The 27035-nt window shown below is 39.2% G+C and overlaps 1 protein-coding gene across 3 annotated transcripts in view; it reads right to left on the bottom strand.

The window, feature by feature from the left end:
* LOC133660186 (triple functional domain protein-like) overlaps window positions 1–27035 on the bottom strand; it is a 251212-nt gene that overhangs the window by 206216 nt on the left and 17961 nt on the right. For all 3 annotated transcript variants that reach the window (XM_062063430.1, XM_062063425.1, XM_062063427.1), the window contains exon 2: window positions 8970–9023. In XM_062063430.1, the coding sequence (XP_061919414.1) occupies window positions 8970–9023 (54 nt within the window). The remainder of the gene's footprint in view (window positions 1–8969; window positions 9024–27035) is intronic.

Genomic DNA, 27035 nt, shown 5'->3' with positions numbered 1-27035 from the left:
TAACAATAACGGCTGTAAAACTCCCGACAGTTAGTATCACGGTATTGAAAAAACGTCATTCATAACTGCACTTATACGGACCGATTGACTAGCGCAAGCTTACTAGCTAGCTTAAATGCTAACATGTAAACAACAGAAATAAACGTCTTTCCCCAATATGAAACATCATTCCCCCAATCTAAACTTGTACAAACACATTACTGTCTAATTAACTGAGCTACAGTATTCACACTGAACATACACAATGTGCTGTTTTTGCACCAAGTGATTGATAAACTTGACAAGTTGAAACAGACGGATACGGACTCCATTCAACCGGAAGTGAACTCACGTGATGTCACATAAACCGGAAGTGTAACAACTAGCCACCCTTTCCAATTTAAAATGGAAGAACATAAACATATTTAAACACATGAATAAAAATAATATGGCTCTTATGAAGCCAGAACAATATTTGATGTTTCCTCTGCCAAGAAAGTATATTTTGTCTATTTAATTTAGTTTTAAAAAAATTACTACTGAGTTAAAAGATTTTAGTGTATGTATAAGTACTTTTTGAGCACAGTCAACAATACCACGATAATAATGATAACCGTGATCATTTTGGTGAACATTACTTTATTTAGCCATTTTGTTTATTGTTTTGTTTGTCTGTATTTGAGGGTCCCCCACCCTCTCCTTAACACAGACAGAAATTATTTTATTGATTTTGGTTGTGATTTTTAAGTGCATTATTTGTTTGTTTTATTTAACTTGGTATTTAAATGATTACATTTCAGGTACAATGTTAAAATATACAAGAAATACAAGTTAATTGCATTTGAAAGGGTATAACTCCTTTTATTATGTATTGTCATTACATAAGTGGTTCATTTGGTCTCAAAAAAATTATGGCAATAATACTGTTTACAAGCAATAATTTGTAGGTCAATATATCGTCGAGCAAAAATGTGTTATCCGCCCAGGCCTCACAAACACATGTAGTAGCTAACATGGACAAAATGATCACAAAAACAAATGCCACCGCACCAGTGTGGGAATACCTGCACGCCCACTTTAAACAAACTACTCGACAGTCCACACTCACCTCGCCTTTGGTGTACAAGGAGAGTGCAAACAAAACAGTGCAAAATAGCGTGCGCTCACAGAAAATGTGGTGAAATGCATCGCCAAAAACATGCTGACATTTAATACTGTTGAAAAACTAGCATTTCTAAAAGTGCCGCAACGGTTTGACAGACATTTTTCATGTTATGTCGGTGTTCCTCACTCTGAATTTCGTATGACCTTTTAATACAGCTGCTGTGTTTATATTGTTACTCTGCACGTTTGTGTAAAGATGTCCTAACTTGATTGTCAGTTAAGTAATGTACAACTCGACCTCTGCCTACATGTTTGAAATTGAAGTGCAACTCTGTTTGTCAATACTTTATTTAGCCATATTATGTATTGTTTTGGCTGTGTATATTTGAGGGCCCTCAACCCCCTGAACATATTTGTTAGCTTTCGGTTGTTATTTTTATTCAAGTGCAATTATTGGTATTTTTTGTTTGTTTTATTTAACTTAACTGTTAAAATGTACAAGAAATGCAAGTTTATTGCATTTGAAAGGGTATATTTGCGCTATTATTAAATAATAGCAATAATATTGTTTATCGGCCATAATTTGTACGTCAAAATATTGTCGAGCAAAATGTGTTACTGGCCCAGGCCTAGCAGTGAAGTTAATTTTTTGTGAAGTGAATTATATTTATATAGCGCTTTTCTCTCAGGATTCAAAGCGCTTTACACAGTAAAACCCATTAACTAAGTTATATTTAAACCAGTGTGGGTGGCACTGGGAGCAAGTGGGTTAAGTATCTTGTCCAAGGACACAACTGCAGTGACTTGAATGGCAGAAGCAGGTATCGAACCTGGAACCCTCAAGTTGCTGGCACGGCCGCTCTACCAACCGAGCCACGCTGCACGCTCGGTCATGTTTTTTGATGATTTTTTTTTTTTTTAAATAATACTGCCTCACAATACGAAGGTCCTGAGTAGTCGTGGGTTCAATCCCGGCCTCGGAATCTTTCTGTGTGGAGTTTGCATGTTCTCCCCGTGACTGCGTGGGTTCCCTCCGGGTACTCCGGCTTCCTCCCACCTCCAAAAACATGCACCTGGGGATAGGTTGATTGGCAACACTAAATGGTCCCTAGTGTGTGAATGTGAGTGTGAATGTTGTCTGTCTATCTGTGTTGGCCTTGCGATGAGGTGGCGACTTGTCCAGGGTGTACCCTGCCTTCTGCCCGATTGTAGCTGAGATAGGCTCCAGCTCCCCCCGCGACCCCGAAGGGAATAAGCGGTAGAAAATGGATGGATAATCCACTTCTTCTTTTTACAACTATCCTTCGAAATGAATTCCCTCGTTCCCATTATTGGGAAAACTAAGTTATGTTTGCTTACTTTGAGCTAATGCAAATAGTGAATAAGACAGCAAATGTTTTCAGCAGATGTGATGAGATTCACTGTGGAATTCGCTACTTCAACTAGCTGTGGGGAGGCTTGTAACCTGAGCTTTGCTATAGCAACAAAAGCATAACATTTAGCCGAGAAACAGCTCGTATCCCAAAAAACTTGTAAACTGGGACACTTGTAAGCTGAGGTACCATTGTACTTTATTGATCAATTTTCAGGTACAAATGCTGTTTATAAATACTGTACATGTAAAGTGAGTCAACACTTCCCAATATGTGAACTTCAGTAGATGATAAAAAACCCAAAAAAACCCCAATGTCAAGCATGTTACTTCTATTGACAACTTTACATAAAATTAATTGTTAGTTAAGCACCCATTATCAGTATTCCATGAACTCTTAAGAAATAAACCCATCAATACATCCATCTGCTATGGCTGCAACTACCGATTATTTTAATCGTTGACGAGTCAGCAATTATTTTTCGATTAATTAACTAATCAAATGACTATTGCTTATGATCTGATGTACACGTTTGAGTTTGACGTTGAGGTTAAATTCCCGGGCTCAGGGTCTTTCTGTGTGGAGTTTGCATGTTCTCCCCGTGACTGCGTGGGTTCCCTCCGGGTACTCCGGCTTCCTCCCACCTCCAAAGATATGCACCTGGGGATAGGTTGATTGGCAACACTGAATTGGCCCTAGTGTGTGAATGTGAGTGTGAATGTCTATCTGTGTTGGCCTTGCGATGAGGTGGCAACCAGGATGTACCCCGCCTTCTGCCTGAATAAAGCTGGGATAGGCTCCAGTATCCCGCGATCCTGACAGGGGCAAGCGGTAGAAAATGGATGGATGCATATTATTGTGTAATTTTGTTACAATGTGTAAAATTAACATACACAAACATCAGTGTTTCCCACACATTCATTTATTTGTTGCGGCCTGCCACAAAAGACTTAAGGCCGCCACAAAACGTTTTTTATTTTTATTTTATTTTTGTATTTTTATTTTCCAGCTTCTCAGGCAAATCATATAGTTGATGTAGATGCCCATATCGGCTGTTCAGATTTACTTTACAAAAGAGAAGTGTAGGATCAAGATTTTTGGAGCTCTTTGTTCAGTGGATCAGATGTTTGATGAAGCTTTGTGTCTATCTGCCACCACTACTGTTTTCTGTTTATTTGTTACTGACTGTGGCAGGACACCTCTGCCTCTGTTTCACTTTATGTTGCTGGTAAATAATATGGTTGTAGTAGTAGGCTAAAGTAAAATTATTTAGTATGCACTAATTAAAGGGGCAGAGCTTTAAGAGACATTTTAGCTTGTATATTTTTATAAGATATATTTTTTGTAAGAACCACAATTAATAAATATATTTCAGTGAATAACTTATTGTTCAAATCTGTATATAAATATGTACATAAAGTGTTGTAATTATATTGTAAAATGGATGGATGGATGGATGGGTGGACGTTTAAAACAAAACTGTTATTATTAATTAGTAAGTATACATTTTTTGAGCCTTTTTAGAGAAAATCATATCATTGTAGTAAATTATGCAAATTACACGATGATGTCATGGTGACCACGCCTATAGCCACGCCCCTACCGCCACAGGTATCTTGGCAGTTATGGGAAACACTGAACATGAATTCAAACGTAACAAAATTAACTAATGATGTCAAATTTAATGCATTAACTCATGTGATTAATTACAACAAAATTATCGCATTAATCGTTAATTATCGCTTGATGGATTGTCGGAGCATTACGTCTACCGTAGTCAGACATGCTGTGCTTCAACATACGAGTATTAGTATGGTGTGTGTATAAAGACCGCAAAATGGCACCTATTAGCAGACATATTATCTGGTGTTTTTCTTTTTTCTTACCTTCTGGTACCTGCTGCTCTGTATTTGGGATCTGCATAAGTCTTGAAAATGTGCGCGCCACTTGAGTCTGTGCCGACGCCGTAGTCGATGAGCTTCTTCTTTTTCACTATCTTCTTGTTATAGGGCATACATCCTCCGCTGTAGCCATTTTTAATAAATAGTAGCATAAAGTCCTAACTTATATCTCGCTATGTAAGCGCTAAAAACTACTGGTTTAGTGGGTTTACATAATTCACCCACAGAACTTTAGTTATTAGAGAGTTCCGGTCAGACGGTTTTTCACGGGACACATTTCCGGCGTTGTTGCTGAACTCGTGAGCCACGGATGAAGAGATGCTGCTTGGTTATTGATTTAAGTAAAGTCTGAATGTCATTTAAACAGTTAGCTCCATCTTTTGACACATCTTCCACTCCCATCCTTGCACGCTACACTGCTACAACAAAGATGACGGGGAAAAGACGCTGCCGAAGGTGAGCCATGTAAATAAGACCGCCCACAAAACAGTGCATCCTGAAGTGACTGTCAGAAAGTGTCTTGAAGATGGTCTGTAAAACATAATCTGCAACATTTTGACCAAAAAAACACCATTACATGTTAAGCAGACCACAAGAAAGTGTTTTACATTTTGAAAAAAATCACAATATGACCCCTTTAATGCGCCTTATAATCTGGTGTGCCTTTTGTATGAAAATAGACCTGAATAGACCCGCTCATCTGCAGTGCGCCTTATAATCCGGTGCGCCCTATGGTCCGGAAAATATGGTAGTCCTAATTTTCCAAAAACGTTTTGTCCTCCAGTGTGTCCACATTAACGTGCATCAACTGCACTTTAATGCTAAATCATCACTATACAGTTTGCTCATCCTGTCCACTGCGATCTCATTGCTTCAAATTCAATGTGAAAAGCTTGTGAATTTCTGTCTGATCCAAATTAAAATGCACACATAAACCTCTTTATTATTGATACTGAAAGGGATGATATTCAAGAGGTTTTGGGCAAAGGGCCTTAGCACAGGATTTGGCTGGTATGTCCAATCACATCCTATTAACATCACTCTCAGATCCTGGTAACTGGGAATAAATAATAGGTCAGAGTGTCAGTTGAAAAAATAAGTCTTGCAAAAAGTTTATCTGTAGATGACCCATTTGGAAACATGAAAACAAAACTGTGTAAACCACATGGCATAACACAAACTACTGATGTCTGCAGTCTACTGTCACCCTCTTCACCGCAGACACTTTCCTGCCACAGTCAACGAAGCACAAAAACATTTTTTTTTCTACAAAGAACATATACCATCTTTATTCAACATCACTGCATGAAACATTGCCAAAAGCTCTTATTCATGTCTAGTCTCAAAGAGATTAAACTGGATTATCTCAGACGAATCAGACCCACACTTATTTAGGACAATCTGTGACCAATCACGAGTGGTTTGTAGCAGAAACATCTTACTGGAAAGAAATTGGACCTTTTATATGATTTTAAGCTGTCTCCTTTCAATTCATGTAACATAAAATATAAGAATAGGCATATGGTGGATTGTGTGAAATTGGTTATTGATTATTCACATCTTGAACCAATTGAAGCTAAATTAATTGCACTACTTGCCTGCAACCAGCAGAGGTACCGTTTATTCAGTCTTAGCACAGCCGTGTATAGAGAGAGTATTGCCAACTCAGTTTCAAAATTGGAAGTAAACATGGCACCCTGTAGTTACGTGAGAGGCTTTTGACAAATCCTTTAGGAGATCCCGTGGCCATACTCTTTCTGATTGGTCGAAAGCCCCTCACGTGACTACAGGGCGCCATGTTTACTTCCAATTTTGAAACAGAGTTGGCAATACTCTCTATAGTCTTGACTAGTTTTAGATACGAACATGCAAACCATTTGGTAAATTATGGACGTTGAGCAACATGCACCTCCGCGATGAAAACTAAAAAGTATGTGATCGCCATTGCCCATTAATGGCTTTTAATGCCAATCACAAACACCGATCCACTCTAACTGACACTTAGGGTTGGGTATCGTTTGAATTCGAACGATTCTGATTCCGATTCCGATTCTTTGTTTCGATTACGATTCCTGACGATTCTCGATTCCGATTCTTTTAAGAGGCAGGGTCAAAAAAAAGTTTAGGGTATTTTAAATGAGCTAGCTAACCTACAGTCTTTCTGAATGAAATAGTCTGACATTCTCCATCAATTTTAATTCTATTAACTTTTTATGAACTTTACTATAAATTCCTCACAGGGCTGTTTTCAACTTGAATATAAATATCAAATCTATGAACTTGAATATAAATATTATACATTATGAATACATTTTCCCAGGGGTAAACTTTCCTCAAGAGAGCTTTATTTTTGAAAACCTCATGAAAACACATTTACACACACAAGTGTATGATGCTGCAGGTACTTAAACATGTTACCGTGCTCCCACTGATGGGCTAACCTGGTGCAGAAAAGCAAATAAACAATAAGAAACAACTTGCAAAACCCAGTCCAGATTAGCAGCAGGTACAGTATAAAATCAGAGACAGTTTTTGTTTAGGAAAATGACCATATCCGCCTTCTCAGGCAGGATAAGTGAGCGTTCTGGACAGATAGTGTCTCCTGCTGTGGAAAATACATGTTCGCTGGGTGTGGAAGAAGCTTGAACGCATAAATAGGAGAAAGCGAGATATGACAGCAAAGGATAAGTCTTTTGTTGGTTCCACCGGACCACCACCATGCAGCAGGGTCGTCAGACATAAGTATCGGTGGAACGTCCTGGTACATCTGCAGCTCTCTCTCTCCACTCGTTTCTTGATGGACATGGAGCTCTGTTATTTCGCGGTTATTTCAATTTTTTTTGTAAAGTGAAGCCACACTTTCGACCGCCGACACCCGCTATCCAAGCTTGAGCTTGACTGACTCGCTCGGCTATGCTAACACTTCCGGGGGTGGGCGCTTCTTCGTTGGTGTTCAGCGGCTTCTTCTTCCGGTTCGGCGGACATATTTTTTTCCGGTCGACGGACTAAATTGGCGTGACAGCATCGGAAATAGGAATCGAAATTTAAACTTTTGAACGATTCCGGGAGAATTGGAAAGTTAGTCCCAGTTCCAATCGATACTTGATACTCGATACCCAACCCTACTGACACTGTATTTGTTTTTAGTCCCCCAGCTGACAAGCGACTTGCAGCTAATTATGTGTCCATACACAGTGTAGAGCCACTACCCTAAGATAATAATGATCACCTCCATTACAGAACATAAACTGTATTTCTTAGTATCTTAGTAATTATCACTGGAAGACACATCAAAGAAGAGAAGGAAACTGGTGTCACTTCTGTACATATTTAACTTTATACACTAGACTAAAAGCATCATGATGTGTGCTTTTTTTTCAACTCCATCACTGATTACTGCTCACTGCAGACTTTTTGAGAGCCAACAAACATAAAAACATTACTTACTGTACAATGTCTGCTGTCATTAGGATGTTGACTGCTAGAATGTTCATATATTACCATTTAAATGAAGAATGACCATATACCTCACAAAGAAACGGGGAGGGGGGTGGGGTTGGGTCAGTGATGACCGAGCGTCTTTTCGTGTCGTTCTAGCCATTACCGGGTCCTAAATGGCTGTCAAAGTGTACCAACTTGTCTGAATACGTCCTCAGACTTCTTCTGTCCAGGTGAGATGCATGATTTATGATCTACAGTGAACTTCCAGGGAGCAATGAAGCGAGGAAACACCTCAACAGTCGATCATGTCGAAATTGTACACAGGCTTGTGTTCACAGTGCTGCTATAAATAGTTTTTCTGCGTTAGCGCTTATATTAACAATATCACTATCCATCCATCAATCTATTTTCTACCACTTGTCCCTTTCAGGGTCGCGGGGAGTGCTGGAGCCTATCTCAGCCGCATTCGGGCGGAGGGCGGGGTACACCCTGGACAAGTTGTCACCTCATCGCAGATAGACAGACAACATTCACACTCACATTCACACACTAGGGCTAGTTTTTAGTGTTGCCAATCAACCTATCCCCAGGTGCATGCCTTTGGAGGCGGGAGGAAGCCGGAGTACCCGGAGGGAACCCACGCAGTCACGAGGAGAACATGCAAACTCCACACGGAAAGATCCCGAGGTCAGGTTCGAACTAATATTAACCAGCATCACTAATACTTGGTTAATATTAGAAAACACGAAATGTAAATGGATGATTGTTGGCGGTTTTTGAATGGTTATTCATTGGATCTTTCATAATGATTGTGAATGATAGGCAAAATTTACCCTTTAAAGATTGCTTTTTCCTGCTGCTTATCTGTTTGTTTTTTCTAACGTGTAACGTATTACTCTTGATTCAGCAAGAGACATTTTAGCCATGTTTAGTTCTCTACCAAGTCAAACACAAGCAAATCATTCACCAAGCTCTGAAGTTTACCTAACTTTGATAATCCCAGTATACCTTGTAAAGAGTAATTCTGTTTGATGTTAAACCAATAAGGGTTAATCTAATCCTTTTTTGTAATCTCTGATACAACTGACACGGGGGCATGGAAATTTAGTCGAAATCGTCCACAAACTCTGTGGATATAAAGCAAAGAAAGTAGGACAAACATGAACCCTACCTGAGGTCTGACCGGGTCCATCCAGTTTAGATTCACATTTTGGAAGCGAGAAATCTAGAAAGAAAAATATACATAAACATTAAAATGTGTGGATTAAGTGGATTCATTTCATAATAAAATGAATGAGAAGTGAGAAGCCTTAGTGATTATTATTAAAGAAACACTTTGCAAAGCCTTTTTTTGAGCACGAACACTCATACACATTAACATAATGTGCTGAGTCACATATAAATGATAACATGTATACTTGAAGCATATACATAATGTGCTGAGTCACATATAAATGATAACATGTATACTTGAAGCATATGGAAATTAAGTATCGTAATGTGGCAATGAGTACTGACATCGGTCGTCCTTTGAATTGTTTGATATCTCCCATTCCTAATCTCTATAAAATAATCACTCACACTGCACTTTGAATATCTGCATACAATCTAAGAGGTAGCAGATGCAGTTTATCTATTTTCCCTGAGGCATCCTCTTCAGGGACATGACATTTTCAAATATATAATCAGACATGAGAGGAAGCATGGTTGGCTGATGTTAATCTAAGGTTTGAAAACAACATTGCACTGCAAAACTAAGGAACATGAAAGCCATACTAATACGGCACAATTCCTCTATAAAGAGTATTTACCCTTTCAGTTCAGTTTCAGTTTATTTCGAACATGCATACGATACAATGTAATGCATCACACAATTCCAGTTGTTTCATTACAGCACGTCCGAAAAGGAGTAGGAAGAAGCAGAGTTTATTTAATCCTACCCCTTTTCATGCCATAGCAATTTTATCCCATTTTCTTGTTCTCTGTAACAGAACAGTGCACAAATAATAATAAATAAATAATATAATATAGTAAGCATACAAATATGAAATACCTAAATAATCTTTGTCTCAATAAAAAAGGGGGGAAAAAAGGGTTCAAGATGTTCATGTTCTTGTTCTGTGTACTTTGTGAACACTTGTAGTTTGAACAGACTCTTAAACTGAATCATATTGGTGCTTTGTTCGATTTCTTTGGTCAATCCGTTCCATAATTTAATTCCACATAAATTTTAAGTGGTGTACGAGCATACAAATGTTTTAAATTAGATTTTCCTCTAAGGTTATATTTCTCCTCTTTTATTGAGAAGAATTGTTGTACATTCTTGGGTAGCAGGTTACCCTAAAGTTGAATATCAGTTAAGTCCAACACTGAAGACATGTTCTATTTGGACAAACACATTTTGTATCAACTCGCAGACTGACAAACCCTCTTTCTGGGTCACGTCAGTAGGACACTGTCCTGGCACGAGATAGTGGAGAGAGAAAGCAGGGGATGAGGGTCAGCTTAGGGCTCCTCTGCCTCAGCTCTGCCTCTGTGAAAAGAACAGCATGACATATGCTGCTGCCTTGCAAGGATTACACCAAGCACCTGTTCACTTCCTGTAGGTTTCATTTCAAAGTGTGGTAAAAACAAAAACAAAGTGTCTTGTCTGGTGAGGGGATTGGCAGGATAAATGCCCTGGAAGGTGTGTAGGAAAGACATCGTTGCAATACAGTAAATGGAGCCTGCTTCTATATGCATGTAATCTATATCAATAACTCTGCACGCCTCTACACTAGGATGCCCAGTTTGATCCCCAACCTATTTTATCTGAAGCTGGGAAGGCCGAGCGGCAGTTTAGCCTCCCTAAGCCAGAAAAGCAGTGGGCTGGCAGTGTTCACGCGACACGGATCAAAGCCTGCTGCTGTCTTCAAAGCAAGAGGGAATGTTGTGTGCACACTTGAGAGGGAGGGAGCGCAGTTTGTGTTGGACAGGCCGTGCACAGCTGTTGACAGAGGACGAGTAGTCTAGGGCAGCGTACGAGCTCACACATGTAGTACATGCAAATACCCCACAAGCTGAGTCCTACCCCCAAAAAGCAGTCAGGCTTTGGTTTGAAATAATAACTTGTATTCTTGTGGGAGTACATGCCATCGTTGCAAAGAGGTTAATTTCCTGTACTTGGAATTTTAAATACCTTGTATAGGCTATAAATTCACCAAAAAGGTAAAAAAAAAAAAAGTATTTCCATGTACTTTATAAAAACAATTTACTTTCAAGGAAAGATTCGGTATACACAGAAAAATTATAGTGTCCATCCATCCATCCATTTTATATCCATCCATCCATTTTCTACCGCTTATTCCCTTCGGGGTCGCGAAGGGTGCTGGAGCCTATCTCAGCTACAATCGGGCGGAAGGCGGGGTACACCCTGGACAAGTCGCCACCTCATCGCAGGGCCAACACAGATAGACAGACAATATTCACACTCACATTCACACACTAGGCCCAATTTAGTGTTGCCAATCAACCTATCCCCAGGTGCATGTCTTTGGAGGTGGGAGGAAGCCGGAGTACCCGGAGGGAACCCACACAGTCACGGGGAGAACATGCAAACTCAACACAGAAAGATCCCGAGCCCGGGATTGAACTAAGGACTACTCAGGACCTTCGTATTGTGAGGCAGACGCACTAAATATGAAAGACAAATGCAACACTTTTCCAAGTCAGAGTAAATTGTTGTGTGCCGTAGGAGATGAAAGGTTATCCATCCATCCATTTTCTACCGCTTATTCCCTTTGAGGTCGCTGGAACCTATCTCAGCTACAATCGGGCGGAAGGCAGGGTACACCCTGGACAAGTCGTTATATTGTTCTTAATTAAAGGGTAAATTAAAAAAGTGAAGTGGTACCTTGGCTAAAGAGTGACGCGGCCCCTTTATGAATTGTGTCTCATATTCTTTTTCTTTCGCTTTAGGTTGCAATATATAATTTGGGTTATGAGACAGTTTTTGATACATACCTCCCAACAGCTAGCTGGTATGTAGGGAATGGCACACAGACCCCCATGAGATCAAATGCTAAAACACAAGACCTTAATTTGTTTTTCCAACCATAGAAAATGGATGGATGGATGGATGGGTCAGAGGAAAGTGAGTGTGAAGGACAGTACTGAAGAAGATTATGATAGGATTGGATTTAAGAGAGAAATATTTGAAAAACATGACCAAGGTATTGTGTGTGTAGCCGACTTAAAGAGGCATGACAAGCATCGCACGTTACAATCTGCTCCAACCTGAAGCAAGAGGTGTCCATACAAAGCTACGATAATGCCATCCAAAGGCATTGAAATACTTTTTGAATGGCTGGCATTTATCTGCTAAAATATGGAGAAGCTGGTGATGGTGTGTTTAACATGGAAGCAGTAGAAATCTGCTCTCCAAGTTAAATGTTGTACACTATTATTATATAACCTAAGACAACTAATGACATGAGGTGTTTGTCATACATTACATTGCATTGTTTTGGTACGATATTTGTTATTTAGTCTTTCTTATTTAAAAGCATGTCACTTGTTCCAGTTATATATATATATATATATATATATATATATATATATATATATATATATATATATATATATATATATATATATATATATATATATATATATATATTTATTTATTTTATTAAAAACCTTTTTTTTGGGGGGGGGGGGGGGGGGACGACGACGACGACACAGTAGTACCTCAATTTACCAGCTTTCCTGGTTATGTGATGGAGCTCTTAACTCAAAGCACATGTATCTCAAATCAACATCTCCCACTGAAGTGCATTATAATCAATTTAATTGATGCTTCTAACATGCTTTTTAAAAAGAAAAAAATACTTTTGGAAAAACAAATGTTATATCAAAAAAAATTAAATAGAATGTACTAGTAACAACTATAGTAGTTTTATGAAGTATTGCAATAATAATGTACACCATTTAGCTTAGAGAGTGGACTTCAGCGGTATCTACTTCCAGGTGATTATCTGTCAAACACACCATCAGCAGCTACTCTATATTTTCATGGATGAATACCCGGCGTTTAGATATTATTTTAACATTCTTGGCTGGCGTTAGACTCATTCTGCTTCATTGTGGTGCAGACTAGCAGTGATACGCTCTAATTGCTTCGCCAAGTTGGCTACATGCTCAGTTATGTTTTTGATAACTTATTGCTTTAATTTAATGAATATCAGCTGCTTCTCCTTTTAAGCACAGTCCTACTTTCTTTTTTCCTTCCCATAGTCAAAAAAACTAAGTTATGTCAATCTCTAGCTACTGTATAAGCTAATTCTAGCCAGTAAGACCAGCTGTTTTGGTTTAAGTTGTTGGGAATAAGGGAGAATGTCCATGTAAAAAATTAAACATTGGGATTCTGTATATGTAGAGAGTATTATGGTGAAAACTACAACAGTAGCCAGCAGAGGATTGACTTCTTCCAACGATGAACTCCTTAAAAAAACACGGAGTGTGGAGTATTTGTGTTTGTGCGCCAGACCACATTGTGGCAAGCAGGGGGTTGTACAACCGGCACTGTGCGCAATCACAAGAACAAAGCTGTAGATGGCAATATATGTTTGTTATTTACTGTAAACCCATGACAACTATGTTATACTTTGGTTTGTTTTGCCTGTTTGTATGTATTAGATGGATTGCTGTTTCCTGTTTCATAGTAAATAAAATGAAACACGCCGAACTTTAAGGATTGAATGTTCTAAAATGTAATTAGCATGTTGATATGGACTTCCACCTAAATAAAATAGATCATTCATCATTTAAAGCAATCGATTGTATGTAATCCTGAGAGAAAATAAGAAAAGTAATGAATAAACCCACCAACAAATGAGAATTAAGCCAATATTTATTGCCCTCAAGTTATGTGCTTGACAGAGGCAATAATGTAAGAATTCCTTCAGATTGTTTAATCTTCCTATTTTAGACTAATTGCTGCCCCTGTTTAATTGTTTATCTCACTAAAGCATTTCAGATTGCCTTTCACTGCCAATCGCATTTCATTGTACGCTGCTTTCAAAATATTGCACAACTGAATGATTAAATGCATATACAGTACAGAGGCAAGGAAAGAGGTACTGATGGCAGGCTGTGTGGGAGACGATTGGGAGAGGCGATGATGAAAGGAATGAAAAAAAAGATAGCAGCAGTGGGGATCGTCAGTTCAGAATCGTCCCTCTTATCAGATGGGGGATTTGCAGGAGACACACACACCAGCCCGCAGCCTATTTTTATGACCCCTTCTCCCCCCCCCATCCTCCCAAAACCCATCCCTCGCTCATCATTCATCCATCCCCCTCGTCCTTACTTCGAGGGCCCAAGGCGACGTGGGTGGGATGTAGTGATATATACCTCTGTGCTTGTAAGTGAGGTAATGATGCTTTCCTGATACGCTTAGCATCTTATAATGACTACAAATGCATCATCTACCCTTTGGCATTCTTCAATACCACAAATATGGATGCCAGCAAAATCATTATGTGCAGTATTATTTTGAATTGCATGGCTGACAGTTTCTATTGTAATGAAAATTACATTTTTTTAAATATATTTTATTGTGCATATCGCTCTCCTATCTATACAATACAACTATCTAATCCACGCCTTTATCTCGACTCGTCTTGACTACTGCAATGCCCGCCTGCAGCTCGTGCAGAACTCTGCTGCTCGTCTGCTAACACAGACCCGCAGGCGTGAGCACATTACCCCTATGCTAGCGTCCCTTCACTGGCTCCCTGTGCGTTACCAAATCAATTTTAAACTCCTACTATTTGTTTTTAAATGTCTAAACAACCTCGCTCCAACATATCTCTCCGACATCTTTCAGCCTAATTTTAAATGTGCTTTATAAATAAAGTCGATTTGATTTGATCTCTTATCAAATATTTATTATTATAATGACAGCACTTGAATTAAGCCACAACACAACAAGTTTGAATCCACATTCCACAACAAAATTGCAAAAGCCATATCAAATAAAAAAGCCACAACACAACAATACAATGTCACTCACAACAAAACAGCAGTAAGCGACAACCAAAGTGGCGAACACAACAGAAGTGACAGTGGACCAAGCATACCAGAAAGTGACATTGATCACAACAGCTTAATTTAACATCCTTCAGCTTTGTTCATTAAAACTTCTTTGATTTTCTACCTTGGTCACTTTGTCTGTCTGCAAACCTTAGTCCGCTGTCACTTTTGTTGTCGTGTAATGTTGTTGTATTGTGGCTTAATGCTGTTGTGTTGTGGCATTTGCATTTGTTGAGGTCATGCTGTGGCTAATAGTTGTTGTGTTGTGGCTTATAGGTAACCTGACTCTCGCCAGATCCTTGTAGTTCGCTGAGCTCCACACAAGGATCTGGGAGTTCTCAATAGGAGATGTATTTCAGAAGGCGGGGCCATGTAAAAAAATCATTGTATTTCATTGGATAAACCACTTGTCTGTTATCTTGAATAACGTGCAACTTCAACCACTCACATCGAAATCAACCTGTGACGCTGATGAGAGTGACGCTGAGAAATCCAAACCCGGTCGGAAGAAGAGCCAAAACATCCTTGCCACCAATAAATGCCTTCAAAACCGTTCTCTGTTCATCTTTTAAAGAAGTAATATTCGATAGGTTCTACAAAACAGTTGCAATAGCAGAATCAATGTCAGCACACGACGTGCCGCCATTGTTGTTTGAATCAAACAGTCGCTTCGGCGCTACGTCACATCTATGAAATCCCACCCGGCGATCCTGATTGGTCCAGATCCTTGTGTGAAGCTCAGCTTATAGGGGCCCTATCATTTAAAACCAACTTTTCCTACCAATTTCTGGTATTCCGACAAGTAACTTCTTCCTGTAAGTGAAAACCAGTGGTGGTCAACCGAGCTTAGATGGCTGTTGTAAAGCAAGCAGCGCGCAAACCAAAAAAGGCTTAAATCTTCCTGCAAAAACCTAATTACCAGCAACATTTCAAACTATGACAGATAGTAATAGATAATAATAGATCCTTATACTTTATTAAAAAAAAAAAATGTTCAAGTGATATCAAGGATTACATGGGTCGCGTTCCCAGGCATATCGAACGATTGTGCTCCAGATGCCATTCTACACAACAAAACAGATGGAAACTTGGAAAGCATGGAGGTCTACAACTTCTTTGTGTGTGACTGGGTCAAATACATTAGCATCAAGATTCTTCCGGATAAATATGCATTATTTTTGCTCAGGTAAGGTTGCATTTCATGATTTAACTTCGCATCTAAGCTGCCATGTTTGTTGCTGTTTCACGTGCCGTTTATGAGTAGCATGTGTTTCCCCATCTTCATCAAAATATAACTATAGCTATCAACATTGTGTATGTGCTAAAAGCTTCATATATGATTGGATGACCCAAATATGTGTTTAATAAATACAAATATTATCAAGATGATACTTAAATGGGGAATAATAAACGTTAAAAGTATATCAAACAAACCTTTAATGAAGTGATCACTGCAAACTAATTCATTCTGCGACTCTGCTCCCTTGGACTAGAGTGTGAGCTGCATGCTTTTCTCATTCTTCCACAAATCTTGCACTTTTCTGCCTTTTTTGATAACCTCTCGAGGAACTCTGAAGACTCGTTTATCCTTTACGCAGTTTGTACAGCAGAAAACAACACAAAAATGTCATTTTTTCTTCGAGAAAAGCTAAATGGCGCCTAGTACCCATTAAAAAGAGAGCTAGCTTGACCACTACCAGTATTCTTTGGACGGAATGTGAGCCGGACGTGACGTCAGTAACATCCCAGCAATTGGTACCTGCCTATGTGTATTTTGGATCTGCATTAGTCCCAAAAATTTGAAATCAAACTGAGGCCTTGCAAATATATTTATAAAACAATCTTGCCTTCCTTCATACTTCCTCCAAACAGTCCGTTTGGAATTTTGTTCAAGTGTGATGTTAGCGATCCATATGTAGTAGAAATTTACCCAAACATCCTTGCACGAGTCAGCCTTTTCTAATTTATGTAATCCGGCTGTGCCACAACATCATCTCCAGAATGAAACCCAATGAAGGAAAATGCTCTGTTGTTTGCTTGCTTTAACCAGCACAAGTCATGACACAAACTTTCAGCCTCATCTGAAGTCAAATGTGCTTTAATTTGAACTTTTATGATGTGCCTTCAACTGTGAAGAAGTCGCATCAAGTGTGTGCAAATAGGAGTCATGCTTCAGACACAATCTTTCACAAAATGATGGATTTTCATCCAAAAAATACTTTTAATGGCGGAATCGGTGACTACTATTTATGGCAATGGAGGAGACAATGGAACGGTAATTAATAAGAGAAAAAAAAAGTAATGTGTGAAAAATACGTTAGCAACGTTAGTTTGATTTGTTGTGTAGCTAGCCTAACCTTCTACTGCAAGACACTAGCATCACAGTCGTCCGGCAGCTTATACCAAACATTTCTGGCCAGGCTTTGTGATTTTCTGTCTCCTCCATCCTTGAGCCGACAACAAACCACTGTAAGCCGCTGGTTTCGCTATATCATCTGAGATGTTGTGTTGTGGTGAAAGTCAAGTAAAAGTTAGATGACTGGTGGGACATCTCCATTGTCCGTATTTCATACAGTCTTAGCAAAACAAAAAACAAAAACAACTACCAAGGTAAGGTGTACAAAAGTGTAGTCAGCGTGAAGGGGCGTGGTAAGGAGGACTTATTTTGCATCTAACAACTCTGCCTCTTAAAACGAACCGTTTTTAGAAGCAGCCAGAAAGTGGCTTAAAGAAAGGTGTTTGCAGCAAAATCTATGCAAAATGTTTACCAAATAACCATATTATGTACACCAAAATAAAGTGTTTTAGAAATAGGAAAAAAAAGCATGTAATGACCCCTTTAAAGTTGTTGTGGTATAAGCATTTGTTGTGACCCTTCTCAACCCCCCAATGTATGTATTTTAGAATTACATTACAAACACATTTTTTACAGCCCAAATAAATGGCAGTGGTATTTTAGTATTTGCAGTGACAAAGGGGGTCAGCTTCACACAGGTCTGTACAGTAGGAGGCATTCCCACATTGTATCCAAAACAGTATGTTATAAAGTATTACTATTAAAATACTTGATTTATTTTGTAGTCATTTCAATTGGGTGAGATCATTGTTAAACATTCAACATTTGTAACTGTAACTGTTGTTTTATGCGTCAATATACATGAATGGAACATTTGTTTTAAATCTATAAAACAAATAAGACCATGATGTGTTTATTGAATCCTTCTCAAGCATTTTGTCTAAAACACCGAACTCAGTAAGTTTTAGAAGATAAAAATATCCATTAGGGTTCCGACACACAATATATTTGCATTTCATTAGTAGAATAACCACTGAGGCTTGGTTGTCTTCATATGACCTCAACTAATCAATAATTCAGTGAGATGGAGGAAGGTGACAACATGCTCACAGAGAGTATGACAACTCAAAAAGGTTGAAATTGTTGAAATCGATAAGCATGGCCTTAAACGTGTTCATGATAAACACAGCGGCAAACAAGCAATCCAAACATCTGGTTCAAAACTTCAGGAGGTTTTCTAAACTGACTGCTTCCTTTCACTAACATCCAGGACAACCTGTCAAACAGTTTTGCTTAGCGGTGGTAGCTGCTGTTGGCCAATTTATGACTATTTAATGTAATGACACACAAGACTTAAGTAATCCTCACTAATGATATGCGTAAGCCGAAGAAAGATATATGAATAATACAATTCCAAAGTAGTATTGTACTTTAACATCCCCCCAAAATGTTAAATTTTTATTTACTTTGGTGTGACGTATCAAATAACGCAATGTGACAGGATGGAAATAAATCATTTTAAAAATGCAAAATGGTATGATTGGATTTGCTACATAGCTTTGTCTACACATTTGGTTTTTAAACACTTTCTAAATAGAGATGAGAATAATAATTGATTTATTGATCAGTAATTCATTGTTATGGATTAATTTTCCAGCAATCAGGTTTTGAAGCAACTCGGCAGGAGTCCCCAAACTACGGCCCCCGGGCCAGATTCGGCCCACCGGCATCCACAATCTGGCCCGCGGGACATCCCAAGTTCAAAATATATTTTTTATTTTAAGTATGTATTTCTAATATGTCCTGTCCAACCGCTCAGGCAAATTGTATTGTTGAGGTAGATGCCCGTATCTTCTGTACACATTTACTTTACAAAAGAGAAGTATGGTATACTTCAATTGTTGGCTAATTTGTATTTAACTCACCGAGTTTGTAAGATGTATCGATATATTTTTAAACAAGATATGAATTAAGAACATATCTTAATATCGATATAATTTATTTCATGTTAAAATGACCAAACGCCGCTTATTTGTTGTGTTCCTTGATTCTCCCCTGCTTCTCACTCCTTCTCAACACTCAACACTCTATTAAACCCCTCCCCTTACTCCTTCCAAGACCTGCTTGCCCTCTCCCACCCACTACACTGACCCACAACAACAACACAAGCAAATATTCGCTACATAGCTTAACTACATTTATCCAGTATCTTGGCAGTAGCTTCGCTACTTTTTAAACAAGTAGCGATTTCCGTAGCTTAGCTATTTTTATACCCATGTAGCGGATAGCTAAGCTACATGCTACAAAAGAAGAGAGAGGGAGAAGAGAAAGAGAGAACTGGACTCGTGCAACTTCACAGGCAGGGGACAAACTATACGGGAAACATTAATGATGATCGGTTGGTTTACGTGTAAGAAAATCCATGATTGGTTGGTTGGTTTACTATGATGAGTCACGATTGGTTAAGATTAGGGCAAAACAATACAGACAGGCCAATGAGAGGCAAGATAGGGCGGGTCATCAAACCAGGAAGGGAAATCACAACAAACACGCACACGTCGAGAGAGTTGGACAAGAGAAAAGGGAATATTCAAGCGGGCGATTTAATTAAATAGTGGAAGATAGCAGAGGGATTTTCTTCCTTAGATTTTTCTTTTAGCGGTGTAGAGGACGTCCAGGAAACCCACAATGCGTCTATAAAGCCATATTTGGACAAATGTATGCATCTGGATAAAACAATGCCCAACACAACAATTTTAGTTGTTTACCTTGTAAACCCAGATCAAAACTGCTCTCGACATGGAAGACGTGAAATACACATTTAAGAACACACGTGATAACTTTTGCTACAGTATAGCCTGTCTAAATGCTAAATTTCATTTTCATTGGTGTTTTAGAACAAGTCAGTAGCTGACATTTTGTTCATTATTTCTACTGTTTATAGTTTGACATTGAATTGTTGAATCATTTTTAAACATAAACAACATGACTGCAAGATATTTGTTATTTCATCCTATGAATCACAAATGGCTATTCAGATAAAGGAAGTTCGCTAATAGAATAAAAACATTTTGTACTCTTTAGGATTTTTGCAGTTTTTTTGTGTGTCAAAAGTTGCCTCTGATTATGATAAATGTGAAGGTTTTAGCCACAATCTAACCTGTCTGAATGCTGAAATTCATTTTGCGTCCTGGATCTCCCGGGGCCCGCGTCCCCTGGATCCTGGCTACTAGGCTTTTTGAGTTTCACAAGTTGGCAGGTATGCTTCTGGCTCGGTTGTGCGGCGGTGATTTTGATTTAAGCCACTGGACAGAATAATAATAATAATAATAATAGATTTAGATATTTGTATAAAGCACTTTATATTGAGTAAACAATCTCAAAGTGCTACAGTGTATTAACAAAAAAATTAAATAAATTAAAAAAAGATAATAAAGAAATAAATAAAAATAAAAACCAGAACATCCAAATAGTATGCACATATCTAAAAAAAAAAGGCTTTTTTTAAAAAGAATGAATGAATGAATGAATGATCTTTATTGTCATTGTGCATGTACAGGTACAGGTCCAACGAGATTTAGATTGCTTCCCTGAGGTGCTTTGCATTTTTTTTAAAAAGAAGAAACCACACAATATACAAAAACAACACAATATACACAATATGCAATATACAATGTGGCCTAAGACCACTCTAGGAGGCAATGTAAAAGGAAACGAGACAGTAAAAAGTATAAAGTGACTAGAGAGGAGTAATGCTGAATCCCAGTGTGCTAAGGGGGTGGGAGTCAGCATTTCCTACCTCCTATGCTGTGCAGGCTTTTTATTGTGGATTAATTGTGTGAATAAATATGATAAATATTGTCCAGTTGGCATGTAATCGCTGATTGCACAGTCCCGGATCGTGATTGACCGGTGGCTTCCTCATGTTGCACGTGAGGGAGTTTTTGTTTTTTGTTTTTTTTACAATTTAGCTGCGTTTAGTGCAGTTATGGCCCGGGGTTAGAAACTGTTCCTGAGTCTATTTGTGCGGGTTCGCATGGTTCTGAAACGTCTGCCGGAAGGCAGCCGATCGAAGTGGTTGTTGCCGGGGTGGGATGGGTCCTTGAGTATGTTGGCTGCCTTCTTCAGGCAGCGGGAGTTATACAGTTCTTCCAGGGAGGGGAGGGGGCACCCGATGATTTTTTGGGCCGAGTTGATGACCCTCTGGAGAGCTTTCCTCTCTGCTGCTGTGCAGCTGCAGAACCATACGCAGATGCAGTATGTGAGGATGCTCTCCATGGAACAGCGATAGAAGGACACCAGCAGATCCTGTCTCAGGTGGAGATTCCTGAGTACTCTCAAGAAGTAGAGCCTCTGCTGTGCCCTCTTGACGATGGCCGTGGTGTTGGTCCTCCAGAACAGGTCCTCATCCAGGTGAACTCCCAGGAAGCGTAGGGATGAGACTCTTTCCACACAGCCCCCGTCGATGTAGAGGGGCTGTATGGTAGTTTTTCTCCTCCTGCTGTCCAAGATCACTTCCTGGGTCTTGAGCTGGTTCAGCTTCAGGTGGTTCACCCTGCTCAACACTGCCAGCTGCTCCACCTCGTCCCGGTATGCCGTCTCGTCGACCCCAGAGATGCAGCCCACCACCGTTGTGTCATCGGCAAACTTTATGATGTGATTGCCGGGGTGGGTGGCTGTGAAGTCGTGGGTGTAGAGTGAGTAGAGCAGGGGGCTCAGAACGCAGCCCTGAGGTGAGCCGGTGCTGAGGTTGAGGGCTGTGGAGGTGTGGGTACCCATCCTCACCCCCTGATGGCGGTCAGTCAGGAAGTCTTTAATCCAGAGACAGGTGGGGTTGGATATTCCGAGGTCTGCTAGCTTGGTCACCAGTCTGTCAGGTAAGATGGTATTAAATGCAGAGCTGAAGTCTACAAAGAGCAGCCGTACATAGCTTTTAAGCCTTTTTTGAAAGCATCCACAGTCTGTGGTGCCTTCAGATGGTCAGGGAGAGCGTTCCACAAGAAGAAAGCAGGAGAATGTGTTTTGTAGAGAGTGTCAGAAACTCGTGGCTACAAAAAGTTCAAGCACAACGAACCTATTCCATCACCTTCAACAGCGACATCCAATACAGTACGAAGAGTGCATAAAACTTTGTGGCATGACACTGGCTGTGCAATCCACGTCACCAGTACTAAAACAATGTACACTGCAAGCTTCGGTATCACGTGTAGTGCCTTATGAGAAAACCAGCAAAAGGTGGGAACAGATAACCAGAGCGATCGCATATCACATTGCTAAAGCGCTAGTCCCCATTTCCACCGTCGAACGCGACGGGTTTGTTCGCCTCATCATAGTCCTCGACCCCAGATACCAGTTGCCAAGCCGGGCATATATCGCACGAGAAATGCTGCCAAAAATGTACGCCGAAGTGAGAAAGATCATAGCCGCGCAAATAAGTAAAGTCACTTACTTCACGCTGACCACATACATGTGGTCTAGTAGGACCACAGAACCATACATGTGTGACAGTCCATTACATCGTCGACTGGGAATTAAAAAGTGCCTGCCTGCAAATGTATTTTTTATCGGAGTTTGATACATTTTGTACTATTCTGCTGCAAAGTGGTTTATTTTATGTAGAAAGAATATTTTTTCTATTTTATGTATACATTCTTTGTTTTTCTATTTTATTTATGTTATTTAATTTTTTTGAAACAATTTCTTTTCTGTGCTGTTAATACCCATCTTGACTAACTGGGTTAATAAAAGTGCCACTGACTGTACAGTTGTCATTCAGTTCAATTTCAGTGAATTTTGCTCAAAAATTAATATCTTTATATGTATATTTTTACTGGAAAATATATCAAGATATATATCGAATATGGAGTTTAAGTAAAGATATATCGAGATATACGTTTTCATCCATATCGCCCAGCCCTAGTTAATGTTTGGATATATTTAGTGTTTGAAGGAGGGGATAGAAAGAAGAAGGAAAAAACAAGAGAGGGAGAATTTGTGGTGACAAGTAAATTAAAAAATTAAAATTCAATGAATATATATACTGTATTTATATATATATATATATATATATATATATATATATATATATATATATATATATATATATATATATATATATATATATATATATATATATATATATATATATATATATTAAGGGTGTAACACTACACAAAAATTTCGGTTCCGTACGTACTTCGGTTTAGAGGTCACGGTTCGGTTCATTTTCGGTACAGTAAGAAAACAACATAATATATATTTTCTTGTTATTTATTTACCAAAATTTGTAAACAAAGGCTTTATTCTTTTAACATAACAATAACATACATATACACACAGGGTCGATTGCCAGGGTTAATGCAGTCAACATATATAAGATAAAAACTAAATAAGATAAGGCTCAAAATTGGTTTCTTAACAAAACCTTTCTACATATAAAGTGCAACGTTTCCACATATAAAGTGCAACATTAATCTGCTTCAAGTTGTTGCTCAGATTAAATAAAATGACAAAACGTTTCTTCTACATACAAAAAGTGCAACATTGAACAGTTTCTAGTCAACTCAGCGTCAGATTAACTTTTCTTTTCCCCCCCCAGCCTTTAACCCTGGTGACTTTCACTAAATGTTCATGTTTTTTGCAAGAAAAATCAGTTTATTCACGTTGTCTGTAGAAAGGGCAGACCTGCTTGCAGTTAAAATGTCTCCAGCTGTGGAAAATACCCTTTCACTGGGCACGGGGCTAGCAGGTATGGCGAGGTAGTGCCTGGCTAACTTGGCAGTAAAAGGATATATGGGCTCATTGTTCTTCCACCATAGAAGTGGGTCAAAATCTAGTTTTTAATGCAATATGATCTTAAATCTGCGGCTATAAAAACACCAACGGCATTTTTTATTGCTTTAGCCCTGCCTGACTCACCAAGGAGAAGCTGCTTGAATGCGGTGGGAGCTGTTTGTTCGTCTTTCTCTTTGTTGAAGCGATGTTATCCATTGTTGTATCGCACCGTGAAGCCGAAATGTTCCCAAACGGGAGATCTTAACGAGGCAGGAGGGTCTTCCAGCTCTGGCTTTTGCATGTTGTAGTAGCCTGGTCGTTGCTAGCATGCATGCCTCAGTGTGCATTGTTTACACAACGTGCAGTCCGCCACTTAATATGTCCGTGTGGAAACTCGTTCGGTACACCTCTGAACCAAACCAAACCCTCGTACCGAAACGGTTCAATACAAATACACGTACCGTTACACCCTTAATATATATATATATACATACATGTATATATATATATATATACCGAACCAAACCCGGTTCGCTTTATTATTAGTTTTGCATGACACAAACGGATATGTTCATCCCTCTGCTGCGCAGTGCACACGCTCTCTCTCTTTACTTGCCCACTCACTCACTGACGTCACTCAGCCAACACATTGCCATTCTCACAAACACACACGCTGCTCTTATAAGTAAACCAGCTCCCCTGCTGTGCACATGTAGATACATAACATGTAGATACGTAGACGCGCACACTGCTACTTGGCTTGAGGCCAAATATTAACGGAGTTAAAACCGCCGAATGAGCGTCAACTAATGCAAGTGAAATGACTGAATTTTGTAACAAATTCTTACAATTTTTGTTTTCTATGGGCCGTGTTAAAGGCCTACTGAAACCCACTACTACCGACCACGCAGTCTGATAGTTTATATATCAATGATGAAATCTTAACATTGCAACACATGCCAATACGGCCGGGTTAACTTATAAAGAGCAATTTTAAATTTCCCGGGAAACTTCCGGTTGAAAACGTGTAGGTATGATGACGTTTGCGCGTGACGTCAATGGTTGAAGTGGAAGTATTGGGACACATTGTATCCCAATACAAACAGCTCTGTTTTCATCGCAAAATTCCACAGTATTCTGGATATCTGTGTTGGTGAATCTTTTGCAATTTGTTTAATGAACAATGGAGACTGCAAAGAAGAAAGCTGTAGGTGGGATCGGTGTATTAGCGGCCGGCTGCAGCAACACAACCAGGAGGACTTTGAGTTGGATAGCAGACACGTTATCCGACGCTAGCCGCCGACCGCATCGATGATCGGGTGAAGTCCTTCGTCGCGCCGTCGATCGCTGGAATGCAGGTGAGCACGGGTGTTGATGAGCAGATGAGGGCTGGCGTAGGTGGAGCGCTAATGTTTTTATCATAGCTCTGACGAGGTCCCGTAGCTAAGTTAGCTTCAATGGCGTCGTTAGCAACAGCATTGCTAGGCTACGACAGGCGGCACAGCATTAACCGTGTGGTTACAGGTCCAGTGTTTGGTTCGGTGTCTCCTGATAGTAGTATTGTTGATCTTCTGTCTATCCTTCCAGTCAGGGGCTTATTTCTTTTGTTTCTATCTGCATTTTAGCACAATGCTATCACGTTAGCTCCGTAGCTAAAGTGCTTCACCGATGTATTGTCGTGGAGATAAAAGTCACTGTGAATGTCCATTTCGCGTTCTCGACTCTCATTTTCAAGAGGATATAGTATCCGAGGTGGTTTAAAATACAAATCCGTGATCCACAATAGAAAAAGGAGAAAGTGTGGAATCCAATGAGCCTTTGTACCTAAGTTACGGTCAGAGCGAAAAAAGATACGTCCTGCACTGCACTCTAGTCCTTCACTCTCAGGTTCCTCATCCACGAATCTTTCATCCTCGCTCAAATTAATGGGGTAATCGTCGCTTTCTCGGTCCGAATAGCTCTCGCTGCTGGTGTAAACAATGGGGAAATGTGAGGAGCCCTTCAACCTGCGACGTCACGCTACTTCCGGTACAGGCAAGGCTTTTTTTATCAGCGACCAAAAGTTGCGAACTTTATCGTCGATGTTCTCTACTAAATCCTTTCAGTAAAAATATGGCAATATCACGAAATGATCAAGTATGACACATAGAATAGATCTGCTATCCCTGTTTAAATTTTAAAAAAATCATTCAGTAGGCCTTCAGAGGCGACACTTCCGTTTTTGGACACTACATACCTGCGCTGCTTATTAGTGATAGTATACTAAATGTGGATTGCTACGTTCATGCCTTGACAGTAAAATATGTTGTTGGTAATGTAACATGTGACAGTTCTACCCAAATCAATGCTTTTTATAATCTGTACATTTTCTGTTGTTTTTATGACTAGGGACACATTTTCTGGGCACACATAAATATGCTGAAATATTTTCTATCCTCCTAACTTTATGTATGATTGATTAAATTAGTCCAAATTCCCACGTTTTGCTGTGGTTGATGCTACATAAGTACAGAACAAACCACATGATGTTAGTACATCAGTTGAAGAAAATTAGTCAATTACATTAATAATCACTTATATTTAACTTAATTTGATTTTGGATATTATTATTCATTTCATCTTCTGATAGATTAAAAAAATAACACCAATGGGAGCATTTTCAAACTCTGACAGACTCAATTCCACCGAGTTGGCTGATGTAAATGATCACATCATTCAGAAGAAGAAATAGCGACAAATGAAGATAGAATACTATTAACCGCAACAAAACAACAATAAGATTTGTACATTTTCAGAATGTGCTGGGTCTATTCTTAAACAAAGAAGACAATCTGAAGTTGTCGTTATTTTTAAGTTATCATACCATTATTTTACCAGTCCGGCCCAGTTGGGAATAGATTTTCCTCCATGTAGCCTCGGAGCTAAAATGAGTTTGACACCCCTGTCCTACGTTGTATATCTTAGCAGGTTTAGTAAACTTGGGAAGACATTTGTAAGAAACACACTTTATTTGCCACCATGGAGGAGATGATTACTGACTGAGAAGTGGCTTTGCACTGTGGAGAGACATTCACCTACATTGCATTGAGGACA

This window comes from Entelurus aequoreus, linkage group LG11, assembly GCF_033978785.1.
Source record: "Entelurus aequoreus isolate RoL-2023_Sb linkage group LG11, RoL_Eaeq_v1.1, whole genome shotgun sequence".
Taxonomy (NCBI): Eukaryota; Metazoa; Chordata; class Actinopteri; order Syngnathiformes; family Syngnathidae; genus Entelurus; species Entelurus aequoreus.
Note: the sequence above shows the minus strand (reverse complement) of the source record. Positions and strands in the feature narration are given on the sequence as shown.